The sequence below is a fragment of the Lutra lutra genome, chromosome 17 (genome assembly GCF_902655055.1).
Source record: "Lutra lutra chromosome 17, mLutLut1.2, whole genome shotgun sequence".
Taxonomy (NCBI): Eukaryota; Metazoa; Chordata; class Mammalia; order Carnivora; family Mustelidae; genus Lutra; species Lutra lutra.
In genome coordinates, this window is record NC_062294.1 from 45,483,467 (window position 1) to 45,497,471 (window position 14,005).

The 14,005-nt window shown below is 54.1% G+C and overlaps 1 protein-coding gene across 5 annotated transcripts in view; it reads left to right on the plus strand.

The window, feature by feature from the left end:
- SIPA1L3 (signal induced proliferation associated 1 like 3) overlaps positions 1-14,005 on the plus strand; it is a 236,349-nt gene that overhangs the window by 185,082 nt on the left and 37,262 nt on the right. For all 5 annotated transcript variants that reach the window (XM_047710004.1, XM_047710001.1, XM_047710002.1 and 2 more), the window contains 3 exons: positions 435-562; positions 7,012-7,130; positions 8,750-9,177. In XM_047710004.1, the coding sequence (XP_047565960.1) occupies positions 435-562; positions 7,012-7,130; positions 8,750-9,177 (675 nt within the window). The remainder of the gene's footprint in view (positions 1-434; positions 563-7,011; positions 7,131-8,749; positions 9,178-14,005) is intronic.

Consider the following 14,005-nt stretch of genomic DNA (forward strand, 5'->3'; position numbering starts at 1 on the left):
GACAGTTGAGGGAGAGTGCCGCTCAGGGCTGGGAAAGGACTGTCCCCGGCTGAGAAAGGGGCCAGGCCTCCTGTGCCTACAGATGCTTCGGCCCCGAGACAGGCCTGCGAGGCGGGGCTGCTAACAATAGCTCACCCCCACTCACAGCCAAGAAACAAGCCCCCTGAGGAAGCTGTGGGTGGGCCTCCACCCTGGTGGCTTCTGCCCCTGCTTCCCCGGTGGACCCCGCATCGCCCGCACTCCCTGGCATGCTTCCCAGGCGAGACTCATTCCTGACCGTCTGCTAATAGCACGTTTCCAGGATTACTCATCTAGCCTCCCCTCCACGCGGAGCCTCCAGTGTGTTTAAAACCCCCCAGCGAGCAAGTGTCTGGCTCAGGTGGTTTTTGTCACGCCAGCCCTTCACCCTGTGCTTGCCTCCCACTCCCCTGCAGGTATGCGGCCGCCCCACACCCACTGCTGTCTTTTGACCCCCACTTCAGCCACGATGGGATGTCGAGCGGCGACTCCTCCTCCGGCGGCCTGACCAGCCAGGAGAGCACCATGGAGCGTCAGAAGCCAGGTAGGGCCTCCCCAGGCCGGCTGCGCCTGCCCGCCTGGCCCAGTGTGACTGCTTCCCATCCGCCAGGGGACACCCCTCCTCCTGTCGGCAATGGATAGAACACAAGAGGAAGCCGCTGGAGCCACACACGAGATTAGGGAGGTCACCTGAGAAAGCAGCAGGGACCCGGGAGCCCGATCCTCCTCCATCCAGATAGGGCATTGGCCAATGGCATTCGCTCAGGAGCCCGCGTGCAGATGTGTGGTGCGGGGGTGGCGACCTCCCAGGGAAACAGCTGAAAACGGACTAAAAGCGGAGCTGTCAGGGGAGCAGAACCAACTGTGTTCTGAGGATTTTCCTTACATAAAGCTTCTTGTGCTCGCTTCCCACTGTCGTGGCTGTACGGCCAATGCCGAGACCAGAGCCCCAGTCCTCAGTGTGCAACGGGGATAACACATCCCAGAGTGAATGCCCCACACCCCACCCCCCAGGCAAGAGGCCCACCTCAGTCAGCCTCCCAAAGCCCCCCGGGCTCCTCCCAGTCAGCACCCCCAGAGGCCACCCTGCCCGGTTTCTCATGGCCAAAGTTAGTTCTGCTTCATTCTGCATTTCACATATACGAAGCCGACCCCCGCTGGCTAGACGCATCATGTGCACGTGTCTGGCCTCTGTCGCTCAGGGTCGCGTTCTCGAGCGTCGGCCTCGTGCTTGTGTGGAACAGTGTGGTTTCCGAGGCGTATCCCATTATATGAACAACCCACGGCTTATTAGTCCGTGCTGGACATTTGGGTATTTCCAGCTGGGGACGGCTTAGAATGGTGCTGTCGGGGATATTCTTGAATCACACTTTGGTGGGGTGTCTGCCTGGGAGCGGAGTGGCTGGGTCACATGTTGAACGTTCCAAGAAGCTGCCACACCTTTCCCCAGAGTGACAAACCATGTCACGCTCCCACTAGAGACTGGAGCACCTGAGTTGCCCCATGTCCTCACCCACCTTTTCACTTCGGCCATTCTAAAAGTAAGCTCCCAGTGGCATCGCCTTGTGGTTTTATTTTTTTTTTATTTTTTTTTTTTTAAAGATTTTATTTATTTATTTGACAGAGAGAAATCACAAGTAAGCAGAGAGGCAGGCAGAGAGAGAGGAGGAAGCAGACTCCCTGCTGAGCAGAGAGCCCGATGTGGGGCTCGAACCCAGGACCTGGGATCATGACCTGAGCCGAAGGCAGCGGCTTAACCCACTGAGCCACCCAGGCACCCCTCGCCTTGTGGTTTTAATGTGCGCTTTTCTGGTGCTCAGTGAGACCGAGCATCTTCTCGGTCTGTTTATGCTGCTCTGTGTGATGATTAATCGTGCGCATGTACGCTTAGATGAAGATTCAGTGTAATTCCACACAACAAACTTGTAGACCCTCCGAAGTCTGAGAACTACTAGATAAGTGGGTGGGTTCAAAAGAAAGGAAATCGGGACGCCTGGGTGGCTCAGTTGGTTGGACGACTGCCTTTGGCTCAGGTCATGATCCCGGAATCCCGGGATCGAGTCCCACATCAGGCTCCCAGCTCCATGGGGAGTCTGCTTCTCCCTCTGACCTTCTCCTAGCTCATGCTCTCTCTCACTGTCTCTCTCTCAAATAAATAAATAAAATCTTTAAAAAAAAAAAAAAAAGGAAAGGAAATCAGTGAAGCGTCCAAGAGCATTGACATTAGAGGGGGGAGGCATGGAGCTGTCCTCTTAGACGTTTGAGAATTTCCAGGCAGCCCAGGGGGATGATCACGTCAGCATGTCACCAGCTCCCTCAGGGCAGGGAAGCATTTGCATGTCCCAGGATTAGTGACCTGGGAATTCCTTGGAACCCCAACCCCTGTGGTTCCCTTCAACCAGGGAAAATTGTTGAACTTCGGGCAAGCAGGTCACCCTCCAACCTCGCTCTCCCTTCTGCTCTGGGGCCTGCAGACTTGGCTTGCTTCCCTCGGTATGGCCCTGCCCGCCACTGCCACTGCCCACCATTCTGTGCTCTCTGCTGCAGCACACACGGGTCTGCATCTCTTTTTCCCCACCCCTTTCAGAAAAAGAAGAGCATTTCATGGTGGTCTCATGACACCAAAGTGTAAAACAGGGAGGACATTTTTCCAGTGTTCACCCAAATAGGGTGTCACGGAAACTCCCCATTGTCCTTCCCTTCTCTCTCCTTTCTTAGAGCTTGGTTCCCCGTTCACTTCCTTGTGATTGTTACAAGTTAACTTAGTAGCAGCCCCCCCAGCCACAGGAATCAGGGCAGTCTGTGTTTAGAAATCGTCATGAAGCCTAGAAACTGCTCAAGCTGTAGAGACAAGGCAGTTCAGGCTGGGGAGCACCAGCCACCATGACAGACATGGGGAATCATGCAGATCAGAGGACAGTAATCATAGGCACAGCAGTATGATTCTGCATATGTGTTAGATGCCTGGTGCTATACTCAGTACTCCCTGTCCCCTCTTTTTTTTTTTTTTTTAAGATTTTATTTATTTATTTATTTATTTATTTATTTATTTATTTGACAGAGATCACAAGTAGGCAGAGAGGCAGGCAGAGAGAGGCGGGGAAGCAGGCTCCCCACCAAGCAGAGAGCCTGATGCAGGGCTCAATCCCAGGACCCTGAGATCATCACCTGCGCCGAAAGCAGAGGCTTAACTCGCTGAGCCACCCAGGTTCCCCTCCCCATGCCCTCTTATTTAATCATCTCGGGAAAACGACATAGTGGGTACTTGATACAGCCCTGTCTTAGAAGTGAGGAAGGTGAGGCCCAGGAGAAGGTAGTCACTGGTCCGAGGTCTCTGCTGGTACCTCCATAATTGAGATGGAACCAGGACCTGTTGGGTACTAGAACCGCTCAGCCCCCAGTGTCCACAGACACCACCCATGGCCCCTCACCTACCAGGTGTGAGCATTTCTCTAGCTTCAGAGCACCCAGGCTGGGAAGGTGGCCCCTGAGTCACCAGCTGCCCCGAGTCAGCTGAATTCATGTCTGTCACTTGCCCAGGATAACAAGGCGGAATCATTCTAGCAGGAGAGCCAGGAGGTCACCAGGGGCTGGTCCAGAGACCCAGTGAAGGGTTCAGTTACCAGGGTCTGTGAAGGGCAGAGCGGAGGCCCCTGGGATAGCCCAGGAGGGAAGGAATCTAGCCCTTCATCCCTCCGTTCATTTGACATGTCGCTAATCATAAACTCCGGACTGGGCACCAGGGACACACAGTGGGAGCCAGAGAGGCACGTTTCCTTCTTCTTGGAGCCAACAGGCTGGTGGAGAGACAGACAACAAACGGGCACACAGTGATAAATGCACACAGGAATGCTAACAAGTGGAAACTATAATACAGTGCTGAGAGAGAGATGGTCAGGGTTTGGGGGAATCTCTGAGCAAATCATATTTCAGGTGAGGCTAGAAAAATGCAAAGGAGTCCGCTGGGAGGAGAAGATTCAGGGGAAAGAGAATAGTCAGGGTATACCAAGGTAGCCGTGAGTGTTGGAGGAACAGTAACGAGGCCTGTGGCTGGAAAGGTGACAGAGGCTGAGGTCAGGGAAGTGACAGGGCCAGAGCCTGTGGGGAGGTCTCTGTCCTTTGCTCAAAGTGGGATAGGGGCTTGGTCCTTCCAAGCAGAGGAGGGATGGGATCTGACTTAGATGTTCACAGGGGCCTTCTGGCTACAGATTCTTGTAGGGTAGGGGTGGGGTGAGGGAGATGGGCAGGTTCTAAAGGTAAAGTTGACAGGATTTCCTGATCTTCTACATGGATATGGGAGGCGGGAGTCAGGGGTGATACCAGGGAGCCACGTGGACTGAGCAGGAAAGACAACGGTGCAGATTTGGGGGGAGATAAGGAGTTGGCTTTGGACACGTTCAGCAGGAGGCGTTGGGGGCAGCTGTATAGACAAGTCTGAGGTCAGGAGTAGTCCAGACCAGTCTTCTCCCAGGAGTAGTCTGGGAGAATGGAAATCACCAGTGTAACAGGTGGGAGTTGAGGCTGGATGCAGCTACTGCGGGCTCGGCTGTAGAAAACATGGTCTCCAGCATGATCCGGCCACCTCCCAGGAAACCAGTACCTCCTGGGCCTGTGGGATGCTCCACAGAGGAAAACCGTCTCTGGAGGTGGCAAAGGTGGATGAAGTGGGCAGTCTCCCCGCCACCATGCGGACAGGACACCCTTGGCTGTGCCAACCAGGCTGTTCTCTGAGGTGGCCCTGAGCACCCCACCCAGTGCACCCAGAGCAGGAATCTTCCTGGCCAGGAACCTGAGCCCACAGTGCACTGGGGCTGCCTGGAGGCAGCAGAATGTGGTCGTGAGCTCAGGCTCCAACAGGCCCTGTGGGAAGTTCAGAGTCCGCAAACGTGACCTCAGTGGTGACCTCATCTGTCCCGGCTTCAGGTCGCTCCTCTACAGTGGACACCCTGTCTTTCCTTCCTGCATGATTTGGGAGCCCAGTGAGATCACCCCTGCCCAGCCCTCTCAGCACAGGCTCCAGCCCATCATTAAGAGAATGATGATTCCTGTTTTGGAAGCATGTACTCTCCATCGTTGCCAGTGTTGTCCTTGTTGGGGAAACACAGAGAGGGTGCAGAGGTGGATAGTACAAGTCTGAGGCCCTTTCTCTGTGACCTTGGACTAGGTATGTAACCTCTCTGAGTCTTGGCATTCTTCATCTTTTAGAAGTGATGTAATATCCACCCAGCGGTATTACTGGGAGGACTTAGTAAGAGAATGTGTGCAAAGCAGTTGTGGTAATACCTAGCACAGGTCATGTGCATATAGTCATCTTTATTACCATTATTTTCAATATAGCAGTGATCAAAAGTGTGGGCTCTGGGGTCAGACCACCAAGGCTCCAGTCCTCTGTCCTCTATCCGTGCATTTGTGTTTGGTAGATACTAACTAGTCCTCCCCTGAAGCTGTACAGTTTTTTGGTCTGGTTTTTTTTTAAGGTCAGTTGTGGAGTTGAGGCACATTGACTACCTGGAAATGTAGACTCATTTACACCCACACCAGCTGTCCCGATTTTAAACCTATTTTACCTTGGAACCAGCAGCTCCAGTTGTGGAGTTCTATCCCAACAGAGTCCCACACTTGCTTAAGGGCCACCCTAACAGTGTTGTAAGGAAGAACTAAAAACCACCTGAATGTCCATCAGTAGGAAACTGGTTTAAAAAGTGGCGTCCAGGGATGCCTGGGTGGTTCATTGGGTTAAAGCCTCTGCCTTTGGCTCAGGTCATGGTCTCAGGCTCCTGGGATCGAGCCCTGAATCAGGCTCTCTGCTCGGCAGAGAGCCTGCTTCCCCCTCTCTCTCTCTGCCTGCCTCTCTGCCTACTTGTGATCTCTGTCTGCCAAATAAATAAATAAAATCTTTTTTTTTTTTTAAAGATTTTATTTATTTATTTGGCAGACAGAGATCACAAGTAGGCAGAGAGGCAGGCAGAGAGAGAGAGAGAGAGAGGGAAGCAGGCTCCCCGCTGAGCGGAGAGCCCGATGCGGGACTCGATCCCAGGACCCTGAGATCATGACCTGAGCTGAAGTTAGCGGCTTAACCCACTGAGCCACCCAGGCGCCCTAAATAAAATCTTTAAAAAAAAAAAAAAAAAAAGTGGCGTCAAGGAATGCCTAGGTGGCTCAGTCAGTTAAGCTGCTGCCTTCAGCTCGGGTGATCCCGGGTGGTAGCCCTCATGATCCCAGGGTTCTGGGATCGAGTCTCGCATCAGGCTCCTTCTCGTTGAGGAGCCTGCTTCTTTCTCTGCGTGCCATTCTGCCTGCTTGTGCTCGCTCTCTGACAAATAAATAAAGTCTTTAAAAAATTATATTAAAAAAAAGTGGCATCCATTCACATGATGGAATGCTGTACAGCTGTTAAAAACAATGTAACTTTATGTCCGGTTACGTGAAGATAATATTATGAGGCTGTAAGGTCAAAAGCAAGTGTAAGTATAGCGTAAAGGGAGAAGTCACATTGTAGGACCAGGCTTAGTGTAATTCCCTTTTTGTTTAATAAAATAAGTTATGCCCATTTAACCAGCAAAGGATTGCTACCTTGTGTACATAAAGAACACTACTTGCTGATAGGATAAAAGAGGTCAATCCCATGGAAAAAGAGGAAAGGGAAATGAACAGGTAATTTGCAAAGTAGAAAATTCAAATGGCCAGTAAGGATGAAAATGTGCTCAACCTTCTCTGGCAGTGACGACGGAGGATAGTCCTCAGGCTTCAACAAATTAACCCATGTGAAGCTCTAGGGTAGTGTCTGGCACATACTAAGTCCTTAGTAAGTATTTCATTACTGAGTACTATTATACCCCAGGACATAAGTTGATGGGGCCCTGATCCTGTGGGAGCTGAGCAGACAGGCTGGCAGAGGGGGTGGGACCATGTTTAGGGCCAAATTCCTCAGGTGGACTCAGGCCAGGGCTTGAGTCACCTCTAACTGATAATATGTCTCCTGTCTTCCTGCAGAGCCTCTGTGGCATGTGCCCGCCCAGGCCCGGCTCTCTGCCATGGCTGGAAGCAGTGGGAGCAAGCAGACCTCCAGGCAGGACACAGCAGGCAAAGATTCCCCCAACAGACATTCCAAAGTGAGTCTGGGCCCCACCTGCCTAATCCCGGGGAGTCAGGGCCTCAGGAGCCGGCTGCCTGGTCTCCCTGACCGCTGTGGGCTGGGCAGTGTCATGGGGTGTGGACCTCTGAACGCCACACGTGAGCACCTCCTCCATCTTCACCTCCTCCGCTCCAGCAGAGGTCTGGAACCAGCCAGTGAGCCTCTTTCCAAGCAGCGATTCTAGAACCCAGGCTCGCTGTCCCTCAGGGCCTCAAAGCCCTCTGCCGGGACCCTGCTTCTTTCTGGCAGGTTGGGTGGGAAGAAGAGAGGATCAGGTGGAAGTCTCTATAGCCCAGACCTGGAAATGGTATAAATCCTTTCTGCTTCTATTGCATTGGCCATTGCATATGAAAACTGCATCACGTGGCCACGCCATAGTGCAGGGGAGGCTGGGAATCGTGGTCCTGTGTGCCGGGCAGAGGAGGTTCTAGTGAGCCCTCGGCAGTCTCTCTGCATCCCTTCATTCAGCGGGAGTTTGGTGGGCAGTTACCTCGTGCCATGCCCTGAGACCATGGTGTTGGAGGGGACAGGTGAGTGCCTTTGCTCACAAAGCTGACTTCCCGGTGGGAGCAGCGAGCAGGAAGCAGATGAACACATACGTTCTGTGACACCAGGAGCTGGTCTTCTCTGTGTGAGAGAAACAGAGCTCAGTTCAGGGGAAAGAGAGCATTAGGCACTGCTGCTGTAGGGTGAGGTGGTCACTGAGGGCCTCTGGGGAGGTGATGAAGCCCTGCGTGAAGTAGGGGGCAATCCACGAACACACCCGAAGGAAGAGTGTTCCAGGCAGGAGGAGCAGCTGGTGCCGAGGCCTGAGGTGGGGGTAGGCCTGACCCACACAGAGAACAGTCAGGAGGCCTGTTGGGAACAGAGGGATCAGGCAAGAGGGTGCAGATAAGGTTAGAGGCCAGAACGTGGGGTCAGATGGCGCAGGGTCTCTGGGAGGACTCTGGCTTTTCCTGTGAGTGAAGTGAAGCCACAGGAAGGTTCTAAGCAGGGAAGGGATATGAAACGGGGCAGGTGTTCACAGCCTCCCTCCGGCTGTTATGTAGGGAACAGAGTGAGGGCCGGAGGACAGCGGGGAGGCTGTTGCCGTGGTGCAGTGGGAGGTGGTGGTGGATGGGCCCGGGGTGGAGCCAAGGAGGACCAGAGGTGGCGGGTCCTGGGTCCCCTTTGAAGACGCAGGCCACAGGATTTGCTGTGGGGCTGGACATGGGTGTGAGAGCAGAAGCAGGGTCCAGGGTGACTCCAGGGCTCCTGCTTGGGGTGGCTGACAGTATGGAGATGCCTTAATGAGGCAGGGAAGAGATGGATCCAGGAGGGAAGGCCAGGAACACAGCTGTGTGGGTTGAGCCTGTGCTATTGGCGGCACCTTGCACACGTAATGTTGCGATGCCTCCGAGCAGGCCCACGAGGCAGGTTATCAATGGCCCAATTTTACAGATGTGGAAACTGAGGCATGGGAGAGCTCTGTCACTCACCCAAGGTACCATGGCCAAGAAGTGTGGGAGCCAGAGCTTAGGGGTGGGGAGGACACCGGGAGGGGAGGTCCGTGCCCCGGCTGTGGAGTCTGGGATGACACACTGTCTCGCCTTCCAGGGGGAGCCTCCGTACTCCAGTCACTCCAGCAGCAACACCCTCTCCAGCAACGCATCCAGCAGCCACAGCGATGACCGCTGGTTGGACCCCCTGGACCCCTTGGAGCCAGAGCAAGACCCCCTCTCCAAGGGGGGCTCCAGCGACAGCGGCATTGACACCACCCTCTACACCTCTAGCCCCAGCTGCATGTCCCTGGCCAAGGTTCCTCGGCAGGCCAAGCCACACAAGCCTCCGGGAACCATGGGCCTCTGTGGGGGCGGACGGGAGGCCGCTGGGCGGTCCCACCACGCAGACAGACGGCGGGAGGTCTCACCGGCTCCTGTGGTTGCTGGCCAGACCAAGGGCTACCGCCCGAAGTTATACTCCTCAGGCTCCAGCACCCCGACAGGCCTGGCAGGGGGGAGCCGCGACCCGCCCAGGCAGCCTAGGTAAGGCACTGCTCCCTACCCCGGTCCTTCAGGGAGTCCTGACCACCATCTGCTCTCCCCACAATCCTGAGAGTGGGGTTCCTCTCCCTACACACAGGGTCATAGGTGGATTGCTTACACACTAGTTTGCTTCCAAAGTCGGGAGGCTCATGGACCACCCACTACAGCCCATCATTCAGCCCTCACGTACCCTGGGTGAAGGGAAAGAAGCCCTCACGTACCCTGGCTGTCTGCTTCATCTGTCTCGGGTTCATTCTGACCCTCGGTCTCTGTCTGCTTGAGACTAGTGGTTTTATGCTTTCTGAGGGTAATTGTACATGTTAGGGGGGCCTTTGGTTGGAGGTAACAGGACATCTGACCCACGGTGGTTTAAACAAATAGAGGTTTCACAGGCCTCTGATGGGAAATCCAGAGGGCAGAGCCAAGTTGGTACTGTAGCTCAGGGAGGGCCTTGGGTCTTCGCGTTTCACTATTCTTACCCTACAAGCTGCAACTTCCTTGTCTGGTGTTTCCGTGGTGCCCAATGGGTGCATGGAGGATCACTTCTTGTAGCTCCCTTTCTCTGGAGAAAGCGAGAGCTTTCCCACAGGCCTTTGAGCCAGGTGGTCATGAGGAAGTCTGAGAGATCACGGTTTAGCCTTCCAGCCCCTGGAGGGCTCTCGAGCACAGACTGCAAGACCCCAGTCGGAGTTTCTTTCTTTCTTTCTTTCTTTCTTTCTTTCTTTTTTTTTAAGATTTTATTTATTTATTTGATAGAGACACAACGAGAGGGGGAGCATAAGCAGTGGGAGTGGGAGAGGGAGAAGCAGGCTTCCCGACGAACAGGGAACCTGATGCGGGGCTCGATCCCAGGACCCTGGGATCATGACCCGAGCCAAAGCCAGATGCTAAACAACTGAGCCACCCAGACACCCCCAGTCCAGAGTTTCTGATTCAGTAGGTCAGAGTGGGGCCTGAGAATACGAATTTTGTTAAATTCCTGGTAGATGGTGATTCTGCTGGTCCGGGGACTGTGCTCTGAGAACTACTGGTGGCGAGGCAGGCAGGGGAGTAAGTGAGAAGGAGCTGGCATTGAGCGGTCAGTCTGGGGCCTAGACTGCATACGCCTTGAGCATCGTGTGAAAGCTGCATACCATCTCCCAGGAGAATGCACAGAGGTGGGAAAACAGTTCTGCCCTCATGGGGCTCAGGGCTTATGTGGTTCTGGCACATGTGTCCCCTCGAAGTCTGCAGCCCCAGGCAGGGATTCCTGTGCTGCCGTCCCCAGTGCAGACCCCGGAGGCCCCAGCCTTCCTTCCCTTCCCCGCCACACCTAAGCAGGGGCCAGCCCTGGACCCCGATACAGGGGGCGGCGGGGGGGGGGGGTCCTCTCCTTTGATTCTCTCCTTTGCCGGCCCTCAGACCTACGGCCTTTGTTCACGCAGAACTCCTGCACCCAGGCAGTGGCCCCAGGCCTTGACCACAACCTATAGTGGATTTCATCTGTGTTTGTCTCTGCAGAAATAGCTGTGTTTGTGAAAAGGCAAAGCAAATATGCCCCAAACAATGCTTAGCTTTTGTGTGAAGCGCTCTGAGGTAGTTGCATCAGTTGAGAATGGGAGTACATCTTGACACCTCCTTAAATGATCTCATGACTTAGCGGTGGTTCTGACAGGTTTGGAAATGACCGTGTTTGAGGATGCCCGTATTGTGGGTGCCCCCCAACCCTGGTGCCTGACCTCCCTGAGTCAGGAGCCCGAAGGGTGAAGGCAGAGAGGTCTCGAGTCCCAGTGAGCTTAGCCTTTGGCTCAGTCCACCTCCCCTAACAGGTGGTTCTCAGTCATCCGAACTCTCAGACTTTTGACCAGCTCCTTCGTCCGTTAATTTATCCATTTGTTTCACTCACAGATCTTTCTTAGGGATCTGTTAGGTCACAGGTGCTGGGGTGGGAGCTGATACTGAGATACTGTATCTCCGACAGATACTGAGCAAAAGCAGATGCGTCCCCCAACCCCTGTCCTTGCCTGTCTCCTTTGAGGGAGACAGACGACAATCAGGCCATCACTGAGACAAATGTCAGAGTGCACCCATCCAGAAGGCCTCTGCACCAGGAGAGTCCTGGGTGCCACGGGGGTCCCAGCCCTCAGTTCCCCTAGTCCTATGCTGGGCCTGGGACCAGCTTAGTAAATCTGAGCAACGGGAGGGTTTTGAAATCTGTGCTATAAAGGCAGCAGGCTGGGGAGAAGACTGTGGCTGAAGCCAGGGGGTGGGTGTAAAATTACCCTGTGTCTGCCAGAAGGATTTGCTGAACCCAGAAATGAAGGGAATAAAATGGGAGAGGAGCCCACTACAAAAGAGGGCCCTGCGGTTGGGAGCTTTAATTTGCATACAGACAATTGATGCTAATTGCAAATCATTCTTATCTACTCATTAAGCTGCTTCCCGAAGTCTTCTCCTAGGCAACCAGACTCTAGAGTGGAACAGCATTTCCCAAAATGGGGTGCTCGGGGTGATTTGGGTGGTACAGGAGGAAAATGTGTTTTTTTTTTAAATGGATATATGTTTGCTTTAATGAGTATTAGGAAAGTGTTCCCCACCCATCCCCTGATACCGTCTTGGACAAGTTTAAGGAAAATTAAATGAGTTGATTTAAGAAACATCTGCCAGTAGACGAGAGAATGGACCTCCACCAGGGTTCAAGCCCTCCCTCTGCCTTGCTTTGGCTATGTGGCCTTGAGCAAATGACTGAACTTCTCTGGGCCTCAGTTTCCTCGTCTGTAAAATGGGGGATAAATCACATAATCTGCCTCCTAGGGATATGGTAAAGATTGAATGTTTATGGGACCCTCAGGACAGTATGGGGCAGCAGACCTTGAACCTCCTGTCATTGAACTCACAGGGGATTGTTCTAAAATGAATTAAAATCAGAATATTTCTCCAGAGTTGTGCCTATTACAGGCAGTGCTGGGGACACCACAGTGACTTGAGGGCTCAAAGTCCAACAGGGGAGACAAATCCATCCCAAGACAGTGACAGCGGGGAGTGGTCAGTGCCCCGGTGGGGGAAGCACCTGGAATGTGGGAGCCCAAAGCGGGGCCAGACCCCATTGTGGAAGGGGCTCTCCTAGAATAGGGAGGACTAGCAGGGATAGAGTGTCCCAGACAGAGAAGGTGTGCAAGTCCCACGTGGGTCCTGCTCTGCTGGCCCTCCCACAACCTCACCGTCTCGGCAGGGGAGCCAAGTTCCCGGATGGTCACTGGGCACCTGCGCCCTAGAAGCCCACACACGCCTCCGCCTGCCATGGCCACACTGCCCCTGGCCCCAGGCCCCCCACCAGCCTTGTGCTCCCGCCGTCATTAGTCTTCTTCCTTGGGCTAAGCCATGGTGCGCAGCCGCGGCTCCTCAAGGGCAGGCAAGCCGGCTCCACAGCTGCCCCTGGCTCCACTTGACCAGTCCTTCATAGCGGATCCCCCCGCCCCTGGCCCCGTGTTTGTTCGCACAGCGAGGGCCCATTGTGTGCCCGGCCGCCTGCTGGGGGCTGCGGGCATGCGGGGCCCCTGCTGTGCTTACACTGACCAGGTACCAGGGAGACAGCAGGCAAAGAATGATGAAAGTAATGACTGGATTATGCTAGAGGAAGGCCTAGGGAGAGAAGACCCACTGGGATCTGAGGGTGGATGTGGGGCAGGGCTGGAGGGAAGGTCTGATTTCGTCTGAGGGACAAAGGCGGTTTCTGTGAGGAGGGGTCATTTTTGCCAAAGGTAAAAGCTACAAGGAGGAGGGCACAGTTGAGTGGTCTCTGAGGGGCCGGTGATACATTCTTGACCCAGGATCCAGTTATATGGTGTCTGCTTAGTGACTATTCCTTCAGTTGTATGTGTATGTTTTGTACACTTTGCTATATGTGAGCTATTATGCAGTTTAAAAAAAGAGAGAGAAAGGGGCTCCTGGGTGGCTCAGTTTAGCATTTGACTCTTGATTTCAGCTCGGGTCATGATTTCAGAGTGGTGAGATGGAGCCCTGCATCAGGGTCTGCTCAGAGGGGAGTTTGCTTGAGGTCCTCTCTCTCTCTCCCCCTCTTTTAAAAAAGAGAGAAAGAGAAAGTTGGGGTATGGAGAGGGTGTTCCTATGAAAGGGAGTAGCATGTGCAAAGGCAGTGAGGTGGAAAGGAGGGTGGACGCCGTCAGGTCGCTGAACCACAGGCTCCTTGGCTCAAGGGTAGAAACTCAGGGGGCAGCTGATGGGTTTTTGGGGAGGTCAGCAGAAGCCAGACCACACAAGGTCCTGTCAGCCACATTACAGAGTTTGAATTCCATCGTCAGAGCTATGAGCAGTAAGGAAAGTTCTCAGCAGCAAGGGCAGTAGAAGCAGATTTATGATTTGAAAAATGGTGCTGGAGATGGGTCTGGAGACAGCCTCGGGGATGGGGCTGATGCTGAGATATGAGTTAAAAGGAAGGGGCCCAACTGGGGGACAGAGTAGCTGTGACCGTGTCAGCAAGTGGCTTTGCTAGGACATAAGGAGGGAGGAAGACACAGGTCCAGGACGCTGCCAGAGAGCTGAGAGTGGGGAGGCTGCTGCAGACAGGGAGTGGTGAGGTTCTTAAGGAGAGGAGAGCGGGGCAGGTCCCCTGTCCCCTGAGAGGGAGGTTATTCTTACCACTAAAGCACCCACGGTGTGCCAGGGACTCTTCCAAACATGGTGACATGGCAGGGAACAAAGTCAAGGGTTTCTCTTGTGGAGCTGACATTTTCTGGTGAGAGAGCAAGACAGACGGACAGCTGAGGAACCACGTGATCTCCCTGTGCTGGGGGCTGATAAGGTCTGGGGAGAAAAAGCCAACAGGATG